Source organism: Syngnathus typhle, linkage group LG21 (assembly GCF_033458585.1).
Source record: "Syngnathus typhle isolate RoL2023-S1 ecotype Sweden linkage group LG21, RoL_Styp_1.0, whole genome shotgun sequence".
Taxonomy (NCBI): domain Eukaryota; kingdom Metazoa; phylum Chordata; class Actinopteri; order Syngnathiformes; family Syngnathidae; genus Syngnathus; species Syngnathus typhle.
This window is the reverse complement of record NC_083758.1, coordinates 4,734,824-4,759,578: the sequence shown is the minus strand read 5'-3', so window position 1 is coordinate 4,759,578 and position 24,755 is coordinate 4,734,824. Positions and strand designations below refer to the sequence as shown.

At 42.9% G+C, this 24,755-nt stretch overlaps 2 protein-coding genes across 3 annotated transcripts in view; one reads left to right on the top strand and one right to left on the bottom strand.

The window, feature by feature from the left end:
- Positions 1–29: 29 nt before the first annotated feature.
- Positions 30–1,080, bottom strand: mrps33 (mitochondrial ribosomal protein S33). 2 transcript variants are annotated; one of them, XM_061269325.1, is made up of 3 exons: positions 898–1,080; positions 449–668; positions 30–342 (listed from the first exon to the last, which is right to left on the bottom strand). In XM_061269325.1, the coding sequence occupies exons 2-3, from the start codon at positions 661–663 to the stop codon at positions 237–239; spliced, it is 321 nt and encodes a 106-aa protein (XP_061125309.1). In that variant the 5' UTR covers positions 664–668; positions 898–1,080; the 3' UTR covers positions 30–236. The 2 variants fall into 2 exon arrangements, with proteins under 2 accessions (XP_061125309.1, XP_061125308.1); XM_061269324.1 differs by having other exon boundaries at positions 449–665; positions 898–1,078.
- Positions 1,081–1,977: 897 nt separating this feature from the next.
- Positions 1,978–24,755, top strand: part of tmem178bb (transmembrane protein 178Bb) — a 38,365-nt gene continuing 15,587 nt past the window's right edge. Inside the window, exons 1-3 of the mRNA XM_061269323.1 lie at positions 1,978–2,114; positions 2,205–2,888; positions 20,622–20,735. Of these exons, the coding sequence (XP_061125307.1) occupies positions 2,507–2,888; positions 20,622–20,735 (496 nt within the window). The 5' untranslated portion in view covers positions 1,978–2,114; positions 2,205–2,506. The remainder of the gene's footprint in view (positions 2,115–2,204; positions 2,889–20,621; positions 20,736–24,755) is intronic.

The window sequence follows — 24,755 nt, the reverse complement described above, 5'->3', positions numbered from 1 at the left end:
ACTAAAAAAAATGGACGGATGGAATAGTATTATTTTTTTGTCTCTCTTTAATACTTTCAACAGTGAGCAACATTGCATCTGCAGTCAACAAAAATCTTTTCACACATCAAATTTAAATGACACAAACATAATCCTGAATTTTTAACACATCCCGTAAGCATCGTTCATTGCAAAGAATGTTTTGGCCGATCGATCGTTAAAGTCTCTCAATTGTCCCAGTTTTGAAGTGATACAGCTCACTTCTTCTTGGTTGCTCTCTTCCCTTCTCCTTTCTTCGGCGGGCCTTTTCCTCTCAGCTTCCTCAAGCGACGCATCTCCTCCTTGAAATCCTCGTGCTCATCCCTGCGAACAAATATTAAAGAACAATTAAACATGCTAACTTAAAGACAGTCCAGGGTGTACAAACTCATTAAAAAAATTTTAGCTCCTGGCACGTGTCAAAAATTACCTGAAAAGTCCCATGAACCTGAGCTTCTGGGTCATGGAATAGTAGATCTTGTGCTGTGGGTACCAGTCGTACACCTCCTTCTGCTTGGCCATGGGAGGTTCCTGGAAAAGGCGCACCACCTTCATCGACTTGGAGTCCGTCGTACGTACGACATTCCCGAAGATTTGAGCGCTCAGTCTGGCCATGCGCAGTGCATAGTTGGACATGGTGGCCATAGCTGCTTAGTAAGGAGGAAAATGAAATGTTATGTATTTTACGATATTCATAAAAGATGATAATAAAATAACAATAACAATACATTTTAATTGCATTGCACATTTAATAAAAATATTACGCAATGTGCCGATACTATTATCTTAATCAATTTTTTTCATTTGATACTTCCTGGATGAAAACATTGGCGAGATGGTCATATGCACACGCAAAATGAAGTGGATCGTCATTCTTACCTTAATCTCAAGGGAGTGTTGAAAAGATCAACAACATTTAGGCTTGTAGCCGCAAATAAAGCATCATAAGAAACCTAGAAATGTCTTTTTATGGAGCAAACAGGCCAAAAATGTGCTGCAATTGTGTGTAACCTTCACCAGACGAGCGACACTTCCGCATTCCGTCTGGTTCTGAGCAGTGATTGGATGGTAGCTTTTACTTCCGGGTACATAATAAATTAGTTTTTTCGCATTTATGCCTCCTCCAATGTTTGTTTTAATTTACATTGATACCTTATTTCATACAAAAAAAGACAGAATCATACGTTATAAGTAAAAGTGCATATATTAATGTAGTAAAGAACATTTTATTGTATTTTGTGTCAAAAGGAAGTCTGTCGCTAAACTTTACACTGCATACATAATATGGGCTGAAGAAAATATACAAAGTCTGTTTAAGTTTAAGCGTATAAAATGTTTTGCTGGCCTCAAATTGGTATTTTTCACTTTTAAAGCGTATGGATTTTGAGTCCGCTCTAAAGCGTACCTGAAATGTGAATCTCATTCTGACCGCTAGAGGTCACTAAAAGACAAGCAGAAAACATCTTCAGGTAACATTTAGCGAACCCGGAGCCTGTAGAGGCGAAAAACTACCACTCATACAAAATATTTAGTGTTATCATAATTTAGTGGACATTTTTTTCAAAATGGGAATAAGCTCTAGTCGTACCAATTGCGTTTTTCTAATAATCAAAGGTTTACTGCAGTGTTGTTTTCGGCCACCAGAGTGCAGCACAACATCAGGTGACATAAGTTACACTGTGCATTAAAAAATATATTTGTCTATCCATTACTTATATATTCAGGAATGATAATCACTTTATTAATGTTAAAGAAGGATCTGAAAAGATCGGCAACTCGTAAATTGATACAACTGAGTATTTATTTGTGTTCAAAGTAAATAAACAGCATGTAAGGGCTAATAAAGTATTTGGTGATCTGTGGTATTTTCAAATGGTCGGTCCGAGCCCTGTACAGTAGTTAGCCAACATGCTCGTGTAGACAGATTTGATTGGTCGGCCAGGCGGGCGTACGGGTCCGCTCTGGAGCATCTGCCGTCATCCCGTCATCAGACGTGCTTGGGGGGGAGGACGCTTTGCTGACTCAACGGGCTGATCCCCTCCACATTTCCACGGACCTATGCCCCCCCTCCCCCCGCCGCTACTCGGCCACATCAGGTCTGAGCATTTGCATTCTTCTGCACCCTTTGTCCTTAATGGGTGTTAATGACGTTTTCTAATGGTGTGAATGGTATGTTGCCGAGACAGATGCATGCTGCAGATCCTGCTGCTGCTGCTGCTCAGATGAGATAAGCGTCTTCTTCGTGCTGCAGGAGAAAAAGGACGCAAGAGCGGAGGGTTGGAGAAGACACCGGATTTAAAGGATTATTCATTTTTGATTTTTTTTTTTGGGCTGCTGCACCCCCCGCCTCCCCATTTAAATTAAAAAATAAATAAATCGTGGATTCCGATCTGCAGAGGTGATGTGAGCCGGACCCAAGCGAGACGAGGGTGGAATCCGCAGAGGAGCTGTCCAACGGTCGTGGTGCTGATGCGGCTGTGAGGCGAGCATGGCTGCCGGGAAGTTGCTGCTCTACGCCGGGCTCGCTCTGTCTTTATGCGCCCTGGGCATGCTGGCAGTGGCGATGTGCTCCGACCACTGGTACGAGACCGACGCAAGGCGCTACAAGGAGCGCTGCCAGAGTTTCTCGAGCCGCCGCAAGGACCCGGGCTTCATCTACATCCCCAACAACAGCCTGCCTCTGCGGGCCGGTCGGAGCGCCGCGACCCGCTGGGAGGAGAAGCTGCTCCTGGCCCGTAACCGGCGGCAGCTGTTCGCCATGAGCGCCGCGGACGAGTGCAACAGGCAGTACAACTCCACCAACATGGGGCTGTGGAGGAAATGCCACCGGCTGGGGTTCGACCAGGGAATCGAAGATCTCATCCGGAAAGGTAGAAATCCGAATTGAAAGTTGCACTAATGCCGGGCTGTGTGGCCCTGTGGCAACGTGCTGACATTAATTAATGAAGGGGCGAATCAATTACCCCTGCATGCGTGCCTGATTGTTTATTTCGCTCTTTCCCGATCTTTATTGAGTGAAGCAGTGGCGGTACGAACTTAAAAGGCGCCCTCGCCTTTCACGACCAAATAAACACACAAATGAAAAACACCGGCATGTTATTTTCATTACTGTAAAAAATCTAAATTCAGCCACAGCAAAAAATAATAAAGATCAATAAATATATGTAGAGGCTAATTGTTTACTGTCACTCCCTCTGAAGTTTACAACCATAATAAGCAAAAACAAAATCACAATATTATGTGTCTAAAACAACCACATAGGATTGTTATAAAGTTAGCCCAATGCTAACAAACAGTGTAAAACACCATAGACAGGCTAACACTATCACTATACATTACTTGCATTGATAGTTGAACAGCTTAGTTGATAACCACCGGTTAATTCAACCAAAGGGTACATTTATTGTCTCGCCATGATACAGCCTGTTTGTTGGCATGCTATTTATTTTTTGCCCCCCAGCTGTCCTCCATAGCTCAAGTTGTAGTTTAAATGCTGCTCGCCCGACCTTTCAACTGCAAATAATGACATAATCACGTCAGGGTGCCTGCCAGCTCCACCACTCAGCGTTGCTGTAAAAAAGTGTGGAAATGGCAGCACTTTTCTTAATGGGTCTCAATTGCTATTTTCTGGTGCAGACAAGTCCACCATTAGGACATCCATGACTTGAATGCTACTTAACTTCCCCAAGGAGCTATATTACAAATTTCTCAAAACAGTATTATGCCACTGTCGTAAAAGTCCAAGCATTAATTATAGTAGAGTTTCCAGCAGAATAGGGCGTGTGGACCACCGAGGGTCCATGAAATTATGTTAGATCGTACATACAGCAATGACATCATCACCTTGAATGTTAAGAGTTAAACCATTTTCCTAAAAAAACACACAAAAAAGTGTTTCACATCTGATTTAGGAAGCAGTAGTAATAATTGGCAAATATGTTGGGTAAACATACACAATTTTTTTGAAACTTTTGCGATATTTAGTTTTTTTTCAACAGTTTTTCTGAACTTTACAGTGAGCAATGCTTGAATTTTAATAACAACCTTCTGATACCACTCCAAATCAAGACCTTGGCAGACGTCCGTGCTATTCCGAATGAATCTAGTGCAGTCTGTGTTTGAAGGAATGCTAGTGAATCACGATGAGTCGCATTGATTATTCATTTACGATTCCTGTCGGTGAAGATGTTGGATTTTTTTTGGACCCTTTCCTAAAGCCGAGCCAAAACAAATGTCGAAATCTCCCTGCGGTTGCTAATGCTACAGAGGCAGCCTGTGTGTGTTGTTAAGAGGACAGGAAGCAGCTCTGTGGGTTTTTTTTCCTGCTAGATGTTGCTGGAATAAATCCAAGCGTGAAAAGAGCGCGGAGAATCTGAATTGCGCTGCAGCTGTGCCTTTATGCCAGCACGCCTGGCTGGCCTCCGCCGCCCGCCATCTGCAGTAATGGCCAGTCAGAGTGTAAACGCAGAGATCACATGAATGCTTCTCTACACCGGCGACATCAGCTTGGGAAAACAATTGGGATAATTTGTGACAATAACTTTATTCGGAAGGGTCAACGGGCCTGAACACCTTATGTGCAGTGATGATGCAGGGCTAGCTAGCTATTGCTAAACTAGCTAGCAGTGGTAGGCTAATTTTAATTAGCTAACATTCATACCTTGCTGATGTGGTATGTTGTCATTTAGTTTCTTTTTTAAGCCTGAAATGATCCTACATTTGGATTTTATGAGGCACACTGTTAATTTTGAAGAAAATTAAAGTGGGCTTTATGGTCCGAAAAATACGGTTACCTTCCAGACGCTTGTATTCAATTTCAATTTCTCGTCCCACGCTAATGAGTCACGCCCTATTTAGTTGATATCGTCACATTTTACACAATTCCATCTGCTATCTGTCAGGTATGAATCATAACCCGGTTGCGCTTATCACATCGCTGCGTGCCAATCAATTCCGATTCGCCTCATTCTTTAACTATGTTGACGATTGGCGCGCCCATCCATTTGCCGCGACGCCTCATCTGTTTGTCTCCGGGCCGGATCGACGGCATCCATTTGTCTCCGCGCGTCTGTGGCGTCTAGGCCCGAACCTTCCGGATGCGTCGTTATGTAGATTTATGGAAGCGGCGGCGAGAGGCGGACGGTAATGGGTCAACATAAAACACTAAAACCTTGCCTTTTTCTTTTTTTTACAAGAGTCTTCGCAGGTCGCATTAAGAACGTAATGGCGTGTGCTGGAATGGATGGATCGAGGGTTAGCCGACATATTTCCAAAGTGGATGACCGCCGCGTTTTTCCCGTCAACGACCAAATATGGGCTGATCCCAAAGAATGATGAATTGAGGCCATTACGGCAAGACAAAGTGACAACGTTCTTGCTGCACACACAAACTGTTGCTAGTCATGGAAAGCTGCCACTTCAGAAATGAAAACATCGACGTTTGTTCTGGCTCCTGTCGGATATCCAGGGAATGACTGAGGCCTTTAAAAAAATCAAACATTCAGAAATATTTGCTAATCAGATACCACTTTTGTCCCGATGGTGTCAAACTCAAGGCCCGGGGGCCCAGATCCGGCCCGCCACATCATTTTATGTGGCCCGCGAAGACAAATTGTGCATCAGATTCGTGTGTCATTACTCGAATTGCAAATTGTCTTTACTTTTAATATCTTTTTTTTTTAATATTTGACCAGTTTTTACTCGTCTGATTTGACAATGAAATGAAAATTTGTTTTGTAGCTTTTATTGTATATAATATGAGGTGCTCATACATTTATTTGGGTTGACAGTCACAATGGCTCTCCGAAAGAAGCTATGACTACAATGCGGCCCGCGAAAAAAAATGAGTTTGACACCCCTGCACGACACAATAAAACCTTATGAATAAACTCCCATGCTGCATTATGCCAGAATTCACCACACCACAAAATGTATTCCCAAAAGCCGTATTCAAATCATTGACGCGTGATTTGGATGCAAAACCTGGCTCGCCTCTTCTGACGTCAAACGTTTATTTACACGGCAGAGGGTTTGTTGCCACCAGGAGTTCTCTCGTCTTCAATAATTTAGGTACATGCGCGAACACCCCCGCGCTCGTTAGCGGTCCCGCTGCGCGCCGGTGACACGCCGAGCCCGGGCCAGGCCGCCTGCCGGCTGCTTCTGCGCGACGTGTCGTCGGATGAATGAAACGCTAAGAGTCACGCAGAGAGCAACGTATATGCGTACTTTGGCCGTTTTGCAAAGTAATCTTATCAAACATGGTTTACAGGGGAGATACTTTTATGACATTGATCCGTTACCATGGCAACCCTGGATTCCATCTGTAGACTCTCATAATTATATGTACTTGTCTCGAGGATAAATTAGTCACTTGTCTGGATTTTCTTACAGTGTTGATTGCAACACTGGAAATGTTCGCGCTCATTATAACGGCCTGTCAATCAAAGGCGTGTTCATATTTCTCAGGGTCAGTTAGATATCACACATAAAGTGGAAAGAAAAAAAAATCTGGGGAATGTTTAACTGATTTTTAGCAAATTGGCAAATTCAAAATATCAAAATTTTGTTGTGTTGGGTTTTAATTGAATTTTCCTCCGTCAACATCTGATGACATCATAGATCTATGGAAAAAGCGAGCACTTTGTTTTCCATTCGTCGCACGGCGCGGACCCGCAGAAAAAAAAAAAAACGATTTGTCCGTCGTTAATAATGAATGATGTTCTCTCTCTTGACAAAACAAAGTGCTTTTTAGATGAGGCGCAGATTGATGCTGATGATTCGTTGCGGTTTTTCCTTTGAGGAGGGATGGAAAAAAGTAAAGTCCAAAGGTTGTTTTTTTTTTTTCCATGACGTCTCCATGGCGACTGAAGTGTCATCAACTGCCAATTGGCGCCAGGACCCTCATTTTCATTAAGACTCTCATCCGGACATTAAGCGGGACTTAGCATGTGACTCAAGTGGCGACGGCGTGTTCCCAAGGGTGCCGCTGGCCTCTTACTTACTTGATTGACTTGCAACACGTCCGGCGAACGTCCCGCCTCTCGCTCAATGTCAGCTGGGATTGGCACCGGGCAAATGTGACCCTGCGGAATATATATGATGTCGATAATGAATAAATGGAGTCGGGCTGATGTGTACAAGGTCAGACGGGCTTTGTGGACTGAACCTTAACCAGAGCGTTGATTCTAACTTTGGATGGTGAATAGCAAAAAAAAAAGGGAAAACATTTGGCGACACTTTGTCAAACTTAAAGCCCGAGGGCCAGATACAGCCCATCACCTCATTTTATGTGGCCCGCAAATTGTTGACTTCACATGTTAATACTGGAATTACATAATGTCTTCACTTTTAAAATATAGAAATATTGCCATTTATATATTTTTCAAAATATTTGAGCAGTTTTTACTACTCTGTGATTTTAAAACTAGTTTGTTATGTAGCCTCTACTGTATATAGCATGAGGTATTTATTTGGGTTGACAGCCATTATGGCCCATCGAGGGAAGCCATGATGCGGCCCGTGACAAAAATAAGTTTGACACCTGAACGATTTGAAATACACTTTGGGATCCAATTAGACTGGATGCTGCCAGCAAAGCTCACATTTAGCCACCTTCAATTCTGTGCTCGAAGCTTATTTTAGTTCAGGTCATGAATAAAAAAAAAAAAGATGCTTACATGCAATAATAATAGTACATGTGGGAGGGGGGCTTGATGAAACGTTCCCCGATACGGGCGCACACAATACGGGCCGGTCAGGTCCAAAACACACTGCGGAGGCTTGCCTGCTGGATGGAAAAACATGTTTGATTTTACATCAGTGGACATTTCCATTCTCTCTCTCTCTCTCTCTCTCTTTCTGGCTGCACGTCTTTCCTTTGGCCCCGTTTAATCAAAGGCTTATCAAGTCAAGAGAGCTCCGTGGGCCTCCTACAAGAGCCCGCATCAATCAGATCCTTATTCTGCCTGTCCAAAGACTTGGAGAGGAAGGAGAGCAGATGAAGGGGTCGCTCTGTGGCTCCAGCTGCCTCCCCCCTTTCGTCACAAGAAAGGTCTTTTTAATGGCTCAGGACTGCGGGACAATGCAGGAATTCTGTCCAGTTGGGAGAAGGGAGAAAAAAAATAAATAAAGCAATGCTTCTTTGGGTGCAGAGCAGACCGCCGAGATGCCGCAGAACTTTCTGGAGCAGGGGTACTAATTGCGAGCAGGAAGATAAGCCTTTATGGCCTTGTCTCTGTTGCCATGGCAACCTTCTGTGATTAGGTGACATGTTCTTCAGACAAAATGGATCGTCTCGGCCGTACCTCCCTCATTTCCGTTTCAATTCTTAACGTGCACCGAGTTCATAATTACAGAACGCCGAATGATAGGAGACCGAGGTGGGATGATGAGTGCGTAGGATCTAATTTAACAGGAGCGACTACAAAAGAAGATGGCTGAGGTGTCGGAATTGCTCAAATTCCATCAGGCAATGAGTTGCGCGATTGAAACGACGTTGCGCTCTAATGATATCGTTTTGATGAACGGCATTGAGGACACCCGAGGTCAAGAAACGCTTTCACTGTTTAGCTGTACGAGCAGCAAATATATTAATACGCATTAGCTTTGGCAGTTTTATGACAATTATCTGTTCGTAGGAGAACATTGAGTCGGCCGGGTTAAAAGGTAAACTTCACGGAATAACACATCGTTCCTTTCCTGCGGGAAATAAATGCGTTAGGAAATGCAAGCAAGTGCGAAATGACATCTGGCAAAGCACACTGGTCAAACCGAGAGTGAATAACTTTTTTGAAGTACCTCTAGAGCAAAATATTTTTGTACATATTTAGGATTAGCTGATTTTAGAAAAAATATATTTTTATTGTGTGTAAAATATTACATTTTAGTAAACTGTTGATTTATTATTTGTATTCCAATAAATGTAGTTATAATTAATAAAAAGCAAATCATACAAAAAGTCAAACTTATTAATTGAGGAATCAAATTCAGGAAAAAAAATCATTTACACAAGAAAAATATTTTTTCGCAAAGCTTAACGTTCCTATAAATAGCCATACGTACGAGTCCCGTTTTTACGCTGGAGGTAATTCAATTTCAAGGGGTAGTGACTTTGAAATTTCACCCAAAATATGCCCATTACGTCGGCTCATTGGCTCGCAGTCCCTTCGTGAGCTTAATTCACCTCTTCACCATGTTCTATTTTTGTCTATAACGAGAGTGCGCTCAACCGGAGGAAAACGGCGCACTAATTGGGCTATAATTTTTAATCAGAAGTAATTTGATGATAGCATGACGCAAACATGTTACCAAGACGCCTGGGAACTAAGAAGCATCTTCACATCGTTTGCCTTTCTGTCTTTCCATAATCAGGACTTTTTTTTTTTGTGGCCTCTTTACTGTCACGATTTATGTGACAATTTATTAAGGAAGTTGGATCATAAAGTTTTCCGGGGAGATTCGGCTTTACGATCTTTTGATGGTTGCAGATGCCCGTTGCCTTGCAGGGGTGAGGTGTGTCGGATAAAAGCAGGTGCACGACGCGGGGAAGAATTATTTCCCGCTGAGTACGGTGGTCAAAAAGGGTCAAAAATGTGCCGTTTTGAGTTAATTGATGACAAAAATGTCGTTAAAGTCCTTCATCCCCAAATTTTAGATCCTCTCGCACTGATGTGGGTTACTGACATTCTGTTTGAGTTTAAGGGATTTGGAGGTGTTTAAAGAGTTCACAGTTGGCGCTGTCTGATGATTTAAGGAAACCGGAACACCGAAGAACAGAAAATAGAATTGAGTGGAGTTTTTTTTCTGTTCGTCTTTGTCGCAAAAGTGACCCGGCGACGACCTCGAGATCAACACCAAGTGACTATTGCGCAACTGCATTTTATCGTTAAGTGTATTCGCGGTGTTTATTTACTTGGTGGTGCCGCTGACAGGCTGTCTGTCACAACCTCGTATCGTCGACCTTTTGATGGCAGACTCACGGGAGCGTCCTCGACTGTGTCCTCATCTTAACTCTGAGACAGGCTGCTGACGGAAGACCGTGACCCGCCCGTGAACTTTCACAACCGCTGATCATAAAACGTACTTGGGATGGTTTGCACGACGCTACCTTGACTTCCAAGTTCAGACCAAGTCAGGATTCCCTTTTGAAACCAGCGAGAAAACACGGTGACCTTTTCCGCCACGTTGGAATTACGCTAAACGATTAATCGGCTGATTGTCGGAAAAAAATCCATTCCATCCCCGGGAAAAACAAAGGCGAACGGTGTCCTAGATACGCCGTAAAAGGGTGTGTGAAATTATGCTGGGATCTTAATGTGCACTCTGAGATTTCTTTATTCACAGGTCTACTGATGCACTCGCAAAATGAAATGCGGCCTCACAACTCTGCAAATAACTTTTACTATCGGGGCTCTGTAGAGACACCTCAGCTCCAGCCGATCGTAGCATATTTCCGTCATAAACTAACAATCCGCCACTATGAGAATATTCCTCATCCCACGTGTGTTCCAGTGGGGGTTGGTCTTGCGCCAAGTGGTGTCGGTGTCTCGGTGTCAGGTTGGCTCGAGGGTCTTGTTACAAACACCTCAATACCCCGCGGCCATCGCGGCGGCGGCGGCTTCCTCCTGCTGCTGTGACAACTGAAAATTCCACATGACCCCGTCCTTCCCGCTTCACAATATTTCATAAATTGACTGGCTGCCTAAAGTTCCATTGAAAGTTCCAGACCTGATTTAATTCTCCTTTTGGTTTTTAAAACGGGTTGAGGATTTCATTTCCGAAAGGCCTGCTTCCCCTCATTACCTCGACTAACCTGCGCTGCCATTTGGTCAGCGCCGTTCTGCCTTTCCGCTCCACTAATTGAATTCCGAAACAGGATCTGGCCAGACGAAAATAATCAGGGTGAATTATCGCACCCAACTCCGCTCGAAGTGAAAATATTATTTTGAATTTCGGACTTATGTCATAAATAGTGGAGAGATTTCATTTTTTTTCTATAATGTTCCGTAAATCATGTTCCTGAATTCACCCGCGCTATAGATAGACCGCACACTCCACTGCCGATTTAATCCGCCCCAGAAGGCTTAGCTAGACCCCGGTTAATTCTTGTGCGACACAAAAATGCACCACTGGAGATGGAGTGGCCACTGGCCAGTTTTCGAGATGGAGCCCAAGTCGCACAGTTTAATCACAATTTCTCGACCTTAATTTGCTGGAAAATCAAAGAATTGGGGGCTCGAGGTTGTTCCCTGATGCACGCATGAGAACGTTTTCTCAATCAGTGTGCGGGGGGGGGGGGGGGGGGGGCTTAAAATACATCTAGGCTTGTCGTAATTTTTCTTTTTAGTGTTTTTGAACACACGCAAGCTTGTATCAGTTTTTCTCTCAAGTGATTAGTCACTTGGTATTACCTGATTTGCTCGTCACGTCGGTAATTAGAGCGGCTGACATTCACAGCCATTCTCTACCTCACCTTTTTTTTTTTTGTCGGCAGTTCCCTGCACGCTACGCGCGTGGATGGGAATTTCAAACGGCAGGCGTGGAGGGAAGCACAAAAGAGCAGCTGCAGCTCTTTGACGTCACGCGCCCGAGTGTAGCCAGGTGGCTGCGTTTGGGCTCCGGTATCACAAATGGGGATCGATAACTCAGGCTTGTCTGGCATGAGGCCCTGGGGGCGGAGTTTGACGATGGCTACTTCCTGATATTGCGTATTGATGCTAGCGGATGTTGTCCGATTTTAGTCTGTTATTGTGTTGGAGATGGACGGTAATCCTTATGGAAATCATTTCGAATTAAATTCTGTGTCTACACTCATACTTGCCAAATTACCATATCGTCTACATTTAAAAAACAACAAATAAATAGCATCTAGGATGTCATGACCTTAATCTGAATGTTATTTATTGACAAAAAAAGAAAATTAATAGCATCCTTCACGCACATTAAGGCCCTGCCTCCAAGGAGTTCCTGTTGTGACCCTAACTCACAGGTGTCAAACTCAAGGCCCGGGGGCCAGATCCGGCCCGCCACATCATTTTATGTGGCCCGCGAATTGTGCATCAAATTCGTGTGTCATTACTAGAATTGCAAATTGTCTTTACTTTTAATAATATATATATTTCTTTAAATATTTGACCAGTTTTTACTTGTCTGATTTGAAAACGAGTTATTTGTCAGTTTGTTTTGTAGCTTTTACTGGATATAATATGAGGTGTCCATACACCTATTTGGGTTGACAGTCCGAAAGAAGCTATGACTACAATGCGGCCCGCGAAAAAAACAAATTTGACACCCCTGCCCTAACTGCACTTTACCACCAATCTATTTCGCGACAAGATCCACATACAATTTTTTTTGGGAACAAACAAGGTGATAAATGAAAATTGCAAGATCCAGAAAAGGAGCAAGAGGCTATATATCACGATCTCTCTCTGTCTTTCATCGCATGCCCCGGAGGAATTGTACAGATGGAGGCACGGTAACTAGGTTATTGCCGCTGTTAATTAAATGCACTGAGTGTGTGTGTGTGTGTGTTTTGAGCCCAAACCTTGGGGAAAAAAAGTTAAGTGATAGAAGTGTGAATGAGTAAAAAAAATATGATGCATTGTCAGGATTGTGATGGAAGCCCCCGAATTTATCCTCAACTGCCCCTTCCTTGACGAGTATATTTCCATATATTCTGTGTGAAAGGCACCGTTATTGCCATGGCAACAGCTGCCAACCTTACCAAAGCGTAACATCATGCAAACATACACAGTCAGAATGCATTTCAAGTCATCTGAGGACATTTGCCAGGTGATTGCAATCCATGGCAGTGATCCGGAGGAGTTGCTCTTTAGCCGCCAGAGTGACGTGGCTAATTGAATAGCGTCCGTCGGTCTGGGTGGCCGTGGGGAACGAGAGACTGTCTGGAGCTTTGAGATGACATGCCGGCTTATTTGTCATGAAATTCAATGAAAAGACATGACAGCACTTGTTAGAAATTGGCTGATCTCGACCAGACGCAGTGCATTTATAAGGGCTACTGACTATATGCCCAGCTTTTCTATTGTGCGAATTTATGGATCAAGTGACCATAACTATTTATTTGCTTTTCTATCCATCCATTTTCTGAACCGCTTAGTCCCCACGGGGGTCGCGGGAGTGCTGGAGCCTATCCCAGCCGTCATCGGGCAGTCGGCGGGGGCTACCCTGAACCGGTTGCCAGCCAATCGCAGGGCACACAGAGACAAACAACCATTTGCACTCGCACTCACACCTAGGGACAATTTGGAGTCTTCAATCGGCCTACCAAGCATGTTGGATGTGGGAGGAAACCGGAGTGCCCGGAGAAAACCCACCCCAGTGAGAACATGCAAACTCCACACAGGGAGGGCCGGAGGTGGAATCGAACCCGCACCCTCCTAACTGTGAGGCGGACGTGCTACCCAAAGCGTCACTGAGCCGCCTGCTTATTTTCTATATATATAATATATTATTTATTTATTTATATACATATTTAATTTAAGTTTATTTAAGTTTTATTTGTATTTATTTATTGTTATTTTGTTATTTATTGATTTATTTATTTACTTATTGTTTAGAATGATGAGTCATACCCTCATTAACTATTGTTGAATATGGTTGAATATTGTTGGGCCGTAGCGCCAAGACCATTTCTCCGCTTGGCCTAAAATTTGGAATTTACTGCCGTCCCTTCACTATCAACAATTCTACCGAGTTTCGTGAAAATCGAAATATGTTAGGTGATTTAGCATGGAAGCCATTTTGTCCATTATTCAATTTTACAATGGTGGTTTTGCACAAGGTATGTAAATCTGCACTACACACTTTTGTTACCTTAAAAAAAAAGGCTTTTATTCATTCTTCCACACTTTAGGCTCCTTTTCTGGTGTAATTCTAAATCCTTGAGGAATGTCGACCAAAGCAAAGTCACTGACAATATTAAGACACCAGGGAACTATATCGTCTCCTTTCAAATCCTCTTCCATACGCATCAAACTGTGTTCACAAGTTAAACGGGGAAATGTGCAGACAAGAGAGGAATTAATGGAACACGACGCACAAGGACGGGGAGGGAAAAAAAGTGCCGAGCGCAGCCGGCAGCGACACGCAAGGGGGAACGCTGCCATCATTATTCTAATATCATGCTAATTTTATACGTCCATCTGATTCGGCGGTCCGCTCGAAATGCAGAATCAGATGAGACGAAGGACGACGAGTTCTGGAAGTAAGCAAAAGGCGTCCGGATCTAATGCAGAGTGATAACAACACAGATTGGGTCTTCTCTGGGACAACATTTGGGCTGATGAATTGTCTTTTTCCCTTTGCTTCCCTCACAGAATGCTGATCCCCCCCACCCCCCACCCACCCACGCCGAAGGGCACAATAATTGGACTTGGCCATTGAGGCTTGAGAATCAATTCCATCAATATGTGAAACAGCCCCCCCGTCATTTCGCTGAGGTGGAGAATATCCACCGTCCTGTCGTTACTGCTCGCTATTATGCCGTCTGAATGGCAGCCCATACAACAAGCTCAATTATAGCCTTTCAAGGAAGTTTAGAAATGCGCATAATATGCCGCAATAATGATAATAGTAGACCGGAATTGAAATTCAGACAATGCGTTCTGGCAATTTGGAATGGATTCTTTCCATTATTATGTCCTCATTATAAAACTCATAATGTGTTTCAAGTTTGGAGAAGTTTATTGTTTTCTGCTTTGTATTGTGAGCTAAACATTTTATTATCATTCAGCTTCACTAAAGTTAAAAACAAAGAAGAGCTACCGTATTTTCCGGACTATAAGGCGCACCAGACTATAAGGCGCACCTTCAATGAATGGCCCATTTTAAAACTTTGGCGCACTGGACTATAAGGCGCACCATTAATGCATCATGTCAGATTTTTTATGCAAATCAAATAATTCTCCATTTTATCTTTTTTATTTAAACTTCGTACGCAACAAATTACTTTATAATCACACAATAATGATCCATAGTCTTTTTGATTCATGGTTCATAGTCTTCAGTTTATGATTGATTTCATGACACAATGATGGTCCATATATAAGGCGCACCGGACTATAAGGCGCACTGTCGGCTTTTGGGAAAATTTTAGGTCTTTGGGTGCGCCTTATAGTTTGGAAAATACGTTACACTCACAGATTCAAAATGACATCACTAACCGTAAATCTCACGAGTTAGCATATCCAAAGCTGATCCTAATGATGCAGCTCTGCTTACCTTTTACTAACAAACAATTCTAATTAGGAGTTTGACTGTACTGTATTCCTAAAAAAAACACGGCATTCACATAATTAAGAAGTGGCAGGTGGAAGGAAGCCATGTCGGCATTAGCGCTGGTGTGCATGGTTACAGCCCCTCCAGATGCTCCCATTTAATTGTCCGGTACGCTAAGACTCATTCAAAGAGAACGGGATCCGATTAAGGAGACAGATTAAACTGGCCTTGACCCACTCTGTCATCCACAGCCTGGCGTGGAGGTAACACGCCCAGCGAGGGTCCAAAAGGAACCCGAGGCAGTCTTGCATGTAGGCCAACATGTCGTATGATGTTAGCTCACGCCAGCTGTCGACATACAAAATTCAGGTCTGGGGGACACGTGGAAGCTGGTCTCACGCAATTTATTTGATTGCAAAAATGATCAAAAAAACATCTGCTGCCTCATTTTTGTGCTGTGGGTTGTGCTTCTATCCCTAATTATGAATCAAGCCACGACTTGGGTTAAGCAAGTTATGAGACTGGCGTGTGTGACTTGACCACCAGGGGGCAGTACGACGCAAACATGCAAACGCAAACGAAGAAGAGTTACACCAACTACTGCAAGCTGAAGTCATTTTGCAACTTGTTATTTAATCTTACATTTAAAAAATATAATATATATAATGTAAAATATATATATGATGGATAATATATATAGAAATATATAAAAAATGCAATCATAAATAACGCACACAAAATATTTTGAGATGCTATTACAACAACAAAAATGCCTTTAATAGACTTTGCACAGTGTGGACATTTATATCTGTGTCATGGTTGCCCAAACCGTAAAGGTTAGCCCTACCTGAGGGCTAGTGTTGACATTTCCTCTCCGAAGCTTCTGATATTCCAATAAAAAAAAAAATCCAGTTGGACACAGCACCTGGCTGGATTCGTCTCCATAAATTATCTTTATTTTTCGTGAAATTCTGTTCGGAAGAAATTCATATCATGTGTCCGATCTGTCAGATTCCTGCTAATTATTTCTGCCGGACACATGGCCTTCTGCAAAGTCGCCAGAATCTCTACTCCTCCAAATTTAATGAAACATGCTGTGTTTAATGAGTAATTTGCCTCCGCGAAAGCAGGAGACTTGCTGTCAGTTTGTAGTGATTACATGCTAAGAATAATAATAAAGGAGCTTGGATGAGAACAAAATAGCGGACGGAAAAGAGAAATATTGAAAGGAACTTGTTTTGAGCGGAAGATTATTGCATAAAGCCTAAAAAAAAAACCTGGAATCAAAAGCATAATCCTAGACTGAAGTAAAAAAGCTGATGTCAGGAATATTTATGTTTTTTTTTATGACTAAATTCTGCTGTTTCGGGAGCTCCCAAATGGGTTGTTTAAAAAAAATATGAAGAAAGGATTGCCAGCATTACGGTGCCATTATTTTCTTTTTTTTTTTTAAGTTGCCTCTCAAATGATTATGTGCTCAAGGCATTACTCGCTTATTTGGTAGATGAACACGCTTCGAAGATAAATTTGCTTTCCAGGGGTTTAAACGGAGATGAAACGCTTTTAATTGGTGGATACCAAAGAAGCAGGTCTGACATCACAGTGTGAAATAGAATGAACCCGGCAGAATAGTCACGACACCACGCTGTGATGGATATGTCTACCTTCAAATAAGATCATTTGAACACTTGCCAACTGCCAACACGGTTCCGGATTAAGAATATTTCTCAAGCAAACACAGCCATTAAGTATTGATATAATTAAACAGTGGAAATAATTTTTGCAGATTTTTTTTTTTGCTTCAAAACAAAGCGACATTGCACAGCTCCTTCTGTTGTGAACAACTCGGCCACTAGGGGGGAGTCTAACAAAGACATAGGAACACACAAAGAAGAGTTTCACAACTGACTCAGTTAATTGAAGTTCGAGTTTCTGTCAAAGTTATATTATTGTTATATTGTCCATCAACATGTGTTGCGAACCGTTTGTGTTCGAATATCCCGCTATCATCTCCGAGCATTTATTTATGGAGGCCAATGTTTGTGCTTTGGGATTATAGTGAGTGGAATATTTTAAGTCATGGATCACTCGTGATTTTCCACTATTCATGTGGGAGAGGGGCCAAGTCGTTGCCGCATGGGAGATGACAGTAGTTGGAAAAAATATGGCAGTAATATCTTACTTCAGATATCTGGAGTCATATTTAATCAGGTTCAGGGCCTCCAAAAGACATATGCTTCAAAAAATTGCTTGGCCAACTGGATTTGCGCTATTCCCTGGATGCTCACTCGAGTCACAGTACACACACACACACACACACACACACACACACACACACACAGACAGAATGTGTTAGGTTGTTTGTAAGGCTACATTAAAAGGCAGCTGCTATTAGCGACTCCAGGGTGGTCCACTTTCACCCCCACCACTTTTCTCCTCCCTTCAACCGGCTAAGCCCCGCCGACGCCAAGCACCCCCCCCCCACATCTGCCCATCCTTCAAGCAGGACGGACAGCATCCCCGGCCCGAGCTTTTCCATGCTAATCCCGCGGGCCTGGCTACGGGGCGGGCGGGGCGAGTGAGCATTGAAGTGGGTCACACCAAAATGAGGCCATGCCGAGCTTGAACTGTAGCAGCAGCAGCAGCGGCGGCGTCGGCGAGCTCCCATCTGCCACGAGCGGCGATGACAAACGGAGTTGGCCTTGTGTTGCCGTTGGGCGAGGCGCTAGCCCTCGAAACCATTAATATGCTTCTTTTGGAATGCTCATAAAATTTGAATAGATGTTCAACAACCTAACTAAGTGTCACTGGATCTGCGTTTCTTGACTTTTTTTTTGTGCGCTACCCAGCTGTCAAAGGTGTTCCGACACCTGCTCCACCAAATTTAGCAAGGAAAAATGACACCTCGGAGACACACTAGTGCACAGGTGTCAAACTCAAGGCCCGGGGGCCCAGATCCGGCCCGCCACATCATTTTATGTGGCCCGCGAAGACAAATTGTGCATCAAATTCGTGTCATTACTAGAATTGCAAATTGTCTTCACTTTTAATATCTTTTTTATTTTTAAATATTTGACCGGTTTTTATTCGTCTGATTTGAAAATGAGTTATTTGTCAGTTTGTTTTGTAGCTTTTATTGTATATAATATGAGGTGCTCATACATTTATTTGGGTTGACAGTCAGAAAGAAGCTATGACTACAATGCGGCCCGCGAAAAAAACGAGTTTGACACCCCTGCACTAGTGAAATGTCAGACATTTTGAAAAAGATCCGTATTGAATCGGGATTATATTTGCAGTTATCAGTTTCGGCTGTTATGGTCAATGCTAATTCCAGAACCAATTTTTGGGGGGAAATAGCAGTGGAGGCCAGTGCAAATTGTTCCCCTCTGCACCCTTTCCACTCCTCCAGAACAGTCAGGCTCTCCACTTACGAGAATGGAAATTGCGTCTGTCTCCGAGATGTTTGCAGAAGGGCTGAAGGGCAATTTAGCTAAAATGACTGAGTTGGAAATCCATTTCGGGAGAGCGGAAGCAATATGCAGCCGCTGTCGTGACAGTGCTTCTCCGTGAAGGGGTGTAATCTTGTGTAATGTAACGTGTCTACTGGCTACAAAATGCCCCCCCCCCCCCCCCAAAAAACAAGACCAAATAAGCTAAAAAAAGATAAAGCTTGTGTCCAGTAGCGATGGAGGTGAATGTCGCACTCCCAGGGAGAGACGGAAATGAAAACGTGAACGGATTGACGCGGCAGGATATTGAACGAATCGGGATTACATCGTTGCCGTTTCTCGTCCATTTTGGTAGAATTCAAATGTTTCAAGATATGAGACCCTCACTCTATCACTAAAGACTGGATGTCCCTGCAAATTGCCTGATCAATATGAAAATTACTTATCTGATTTCTACTCCCCAGTAATTTGCTGGTCACATATTGTATTGATAAAACCTCTTGACAAGTCGTACGTGTTACTTGACACTCGTTAAGGGGCGGGGCGGGGCGGAGGGTTTTGTTGTCCCTCGAGGGAGAGAAAACCGTGATGTCACACATGGTTGGATTTGTGGAGTGTTTAATTTAAAAAGTGGAAACCGTCATGGGAAAAAGAAGTTTGTCACGGCTTGTCCATGAGGAACCGAAGGTGCTCGGTTAATTACCGTGCTTTTTACGCCGTGCGGGTGGGATAGCAAAAAGATTTACTCAGCGCTCCGTTTGGCGTCTTGAGATGAATGTCACGGAGAATACCCAAGTGATAGAGAAATCTCCAGTCCATCTTTCAGTTTTATGCTTAGTCATCCATCAAAGTGGAACGGAGAAGCTGAATATATTTCGGGATTGTGTCTGCCATCTTGGATTCAGTGTTGCCCAAGCAATGTTGATGTCGGTTTTATTCTACTGCATTATCACTTCTAATGGGTTCCTTCATGTATGTATCTACAAACGGGTTCATTGGTTATTGGAGAGCTGCAAACGGTTGGGCTTTATTGGCCCATTTCAAATCCCTTCATCACTTTGTGGTTTCCAGAGCAAAATCCATTTGAGCTCCCTAACACTGCAGGCCTCTGACTTCCTAAGGTCGTCTGTCTTTTGATTTTTTTTTCCCTTTTCGCAACGTGACATCAGCCCGGTCGTCCAAAGCTGCCAGGATCACACGGAGTAAGAGAAAAGAAAATGGTTCAAACACTAGGTAGAGAAGACGCGGTTCTGAGATAGCGGATGACGCAGAGTTGATTAATTGCTGATGAACGTGTTCCATGTGTTTTTTTTTTTTTTTTTTACAATGTGGACCGGTTTTGATTTTGTCCACCTTTTGTTCCTGTAGCAGATTGAGATGCATATTAATTTAATTTACTGTATTTTATTTATTTGTTTATTTTATGGGAGAATGGGAGCTGACTGTGGTGTTGACAGCCATGAAAGGCTAATTATCATTATCAGATATTGCGATCTTCTTGCTGTATGCATGACTGCAGGGTGAGGGGGGGGGGGGGGGGGTTGCGGCCCGATATCCTCATGATCTCCATTTGCGCAGTTCAAATCTCCCCCGACTCAGATAATATAGCGTTCAGTAAGCTTGGCGACTTGGACCAGAGATAATTAGAGTGGAGATGCTGTCATGGTGTCCACAGAAAAGTAGCAGCCATTAAATTAGAATCTGGGAATAAACATTTATTTTGGATGAGCAAGTTAATGGTGTCCAAGTTGAAAATGGACACTTGCAAGTGGCTGCTTCTGCTGCGTTTCATCAATGGAGCTTATGCAACCGATGAGTCAGCGAAGGCGCCTATACTCGAATCCGTCCGTCTTCCCGGTTTCCGCATTGGGAATTGGGCCTATATTTCAACTCAATGTTTTTCCTTTGCAGGTTCTATTGGGAGATGCTCCTTCATCAAGTACCACTACTCCTCGGGCACAATACCCAAAAACCTCTCGTATAACATCACCAAGACAATAAGGCAGGATGAGTGGCACTCCCTCCGTAAGTATCTTCCTGTATTTTGTTCTAAAATTGTGAAATCGGGTCTGGAGAGTCCCATGGCATAAAATTGATATTAGTGATATTTTGGGTCCAGCTAGTCCTGAGGGAACTCGGTTCTTTTAGCTTTAATACCGTATTTTCCGCACTATAAGGCGCACCTAAAAACCTCCAGTTTTCTCAAAAGCCGACAGTGCGCCTTATATATGGACCAATATGGATTCGTGGATGATGACTAACTTATCAAAATAAGATTTACGGGTTTATTTTGTGTGTTGTGTGGCATTAACGTTTGAGCAACGTTAAGTTATTGATATATTGTTTTCACTATTTCGAGTGTTACTATATTGTGATTGCATTAATCTTTGAGCAACGTTGAGTTATTTATTCTATGCGCCTTATAATCCAGTGCGGCTTATATATGGACAAAGTTTTATTTATTGAAGGTGCGCCTTATAATCCGGTGCGCCTTATGGTGCGGAAAATACGGTACTTGTGACACTAATGGCGACTATTGAAAAACTGTATAATGGCAGTTGAACTATTTCATAGATGCTAAAAAAGATGGCGTCCACAACCGTGGAGGCTTTTTTTTATGTATTTCCCAATGATATGTAATATAAAATATAAAAAATACAAACCGTGCTTTAAATTGGTGCGAAAAATGAAAGACAGACAGCTGGGCCCGCCGAGGATGGCAACAAAGAGAAGTTGCTATTCTCATTCCCCGGCACCTGACAGCAAGTGACTAGTCAGACGGCAACAGTGACAGTATGAGGTCAACGCGTGTTTCCACTTGGCCTGTCGACCGGCGAGATACACAAAAGGCCCCTGAAGGAATCGGCGGAGCATATCAGGTGTCCTCAGAAAACTGGACTTGTACAGTATATCCCTCTGACCCAGTGTTGATATAATCCAACAAGCTCCGCCCCCTGCTGCTTTACGGGCTGATGGAATCAAAGTAATGTGATTGGGGATCACGCTGGATCTGAATGTTTTGGATGTTTACTAATTCCACAAATGAAATTTATAACGCTAACACAATACAGATTTGATGTTTTGGAAGTGTGATAAATGGATAAAGTCTCAGCGGTTGGTGCTCGGTTTTGAACAAACCATCTTTTCATCTCCACTGAAGGACACAAAGAGTCTCCTGGATTGAAGTTCAGCTGCCGATTTAAAAGGAAGCACTCACCTTACTTAATCTATTTTTTTATTTTATGATGTGGCTTTTTATCCACGCGCGATCTTTTCATCTCTGCTATATCTTGGCCGGCTCCCAAAAACAGATAACTCATATTTGCGACAAGAAGGTCACCTCTGTGCAGTCTGGAGATGTTTAATGTCCTTATTACTGCGTCTACCCACGCAGGATGTCAAAGCGAGATAACTCTCGACGCTCTTGAACCGATGGTCCGTCTCTCCGGCGTGAAAGCCACAAATGTAAATAGCAAAAGGCCGAGTAAACAAATCTCCGTTCGATGACGAAGAGGTTGCGCTCGTGACTCGATTGACCCGTTGAGATTTATCGTTGAATCGGTTTGGAGTCGACGCCGGGGCAAATACAAGTCACGGTCAACCGTATTTATTCAAGTCGAATGTCAATAAAATCGTCAAATTCTGGTCAGTCATTAACCACGTTTTGTAAAATGTCATTGATTCTTAGAATTTTCGTAAATTACGATTAAACCGAGGCGGACTTTGAAGCCCTCTTTGGTCAGCAGATAAATAGTTTTGTTGTTGAACTCCAGAGACGATCAAATCCGCCCACGCCACCCAGCCTTGTATGGATTAAGTAAGAATGACAACCTGCTCAGGCTTTTCATGAAGTGTGTGAAATTGAACTCGGGCACGCCCGACACACATTTACAGAAACAGTGTGTGTGGGGGGGGGGGGGGGTTGACAACGAGGCCGCCGGCGTCGCTAGGAGATGAACATGATACTCATTTGCTTCTGTCAGTCAACAAAGAAATAAAGAAAGAGTTTGGACGCGGCGCTAAATCAGGAACTAAAATACTTTTTTTTTCGATTACCGCAGAACATCAGAGAAACAGACACGATTGTCTGTCGCATATGCATTTTTCCAACGCCGCATCTTAGGGATTTGGTGACTTCAAAAGAAACGTTAAAGCTCACTCCGGAAGCGACGACGTATAATCCCAAAAAGGTTGCGACGGAATAGGCTGTGGCCACACCCACTCGATTTCCCTGGTGTGAAGCTGACAGGGGTTTAACTCATTGAACGGCATCGATTCTTTGTAGCCCAGGTTCTCGGCTTTCATGCCGTCAAGCTGATAAAACCCGAAGCTTTTCATTGATCGCGGATGCTTAGTGTCTGCTTTGCGAAGGCTTTACGTGCTCTTTCACCGGCGAAACCACTTCAATTGCTAGTAGCTAGCATTAGCATTCAAGGACTTCAAACATTTAGTCATTTTGTGAAGCTACTTTGGAAATCTAACAGGCTCCAAAGAAAATATTGTTCTACCCAAAGACGTAGAAGCGACATTGCTGGTAGCTATCCATTAGCATTCAAGGATTTTAAACATTTAGTCATTGTGTGAAACTACTTTTGAAATCTAACAAGCTCCAACGAAAATATCGTTCGACCCGCAGGAGACTTCAAAGTGACATTGATGGTAGCTAGCCATTAGCATTGGAGGATTTTAAACATTTAGCCAAGCTCGTTTTGACATCTAACAGGCTTCAACGAAAATATCGTTCTACCCACAGGAGACTTCAAAGTGACATTGCTAGTAGCTAGCCATTAGCATTGGAGGATTTTAAACATTTAGCCATTTTGCGAAGCTACTTTTGAAATCTAACAGGCTCCAACGAAGATATCGTTCTACCCAAAGGAGTACCCACCGACTCGAGAGTATTTACATAACCATATAACAGCTTGACTTGCGTCTCAACTTCACTAATGACTCACTGAGTCAGCAAAGGCCGCCGACTGTGGGTTTTCCTACGCATATCCGTGGCATGATACCACTCCATCCTACATATCTTGATATATTTTCAATGACTGCTCCGTCAGTTTTACGACCTAAAAGCTACATATTGCTTGGAAGTACTTGCAGTATATCTTTAATATATATTAAAGTCGATGTTTTTTTTTTTATTTTTTTTGCACATTGGCAGCGCAGCACACTAAGGTTCAAATTACGCCGTGGCAGACTAAAAATTCATTTGGTGGTTGTATACAAACAATTAGAAAGTACATTTTCGACAATATGTCCTCTTTAAGACGGGAGAGATAATTAGAGATGTGCGCTTAGGTGCCCTGAAAGCATATTAAATGTGATATTGGGCATATTATGCTCTTGCTAAACTCCTGTCTAGAACCATAATAAGGCCATAGAGGGAAATTTGCCAGTTATGTTTGTATATATTGCTGTTTTTTTCACTTGACTAATATATCAATTAAAACAAGCCAAATCACCATTAGCTTATCAGCTCATAGTGTGCAATGCCAACAGTGAAATATTATTTTTAGACATGATGAAAGACAGTGCAACACACATGCACATGCACTTACCCGCGCAGTTTTGGAATCTTACCACTTAATGATATCTGATATCCATCTAAGTTTAGCATCTGACACCAGATCTGCCATCAAAGCAATTATGCTAACCAGCAGGCAAATATCCATCCAATAATGAAAACTGTTTCCGTAATTAGACATGGAGGAAGGATTTTTTTTTTTTGATTGAGCTTAGTCACTCACATAAATGCAGAATCCGAATTTTCAATATATTTTATGTCAAATCCAAAAATGTGACAAGGGTCAAGAGTGGGTCACATCAACGCACATTGATTTCCTGTAAGATCTACGGATCATTTGCATGTGTAAAATTAGATCCCTGCTGTGCAATTGCTTCCCTGTTCCCTTCCGCCTCATCGCAGATGGGACGAGTCAAATTTACCCTACGGTTGAGTAGCTTCGTATTCAATTGATTCCATCGAAAATAACGATCTCCTTAAAGCAAATTGATGCCCAACCAGGACGGTAGCGTATGTTC

Bases quoted from the DNA above. Each gene is read 5' to 3' on its own strand.
- mrps33 (XM_061269325.1), bottom strand. From the start codon at position 663: ATGGCCACCATGTCCAACTATGCACTGCGCATGGCCAGACTGAGCGCT. The intron at 343-448 runs GTAATTTTTGAC...ATTTGTTCGCAG, and splicing joins AGGTTCATGGGACTTTTCAG to GGATGAGCACGAGGATTTCA.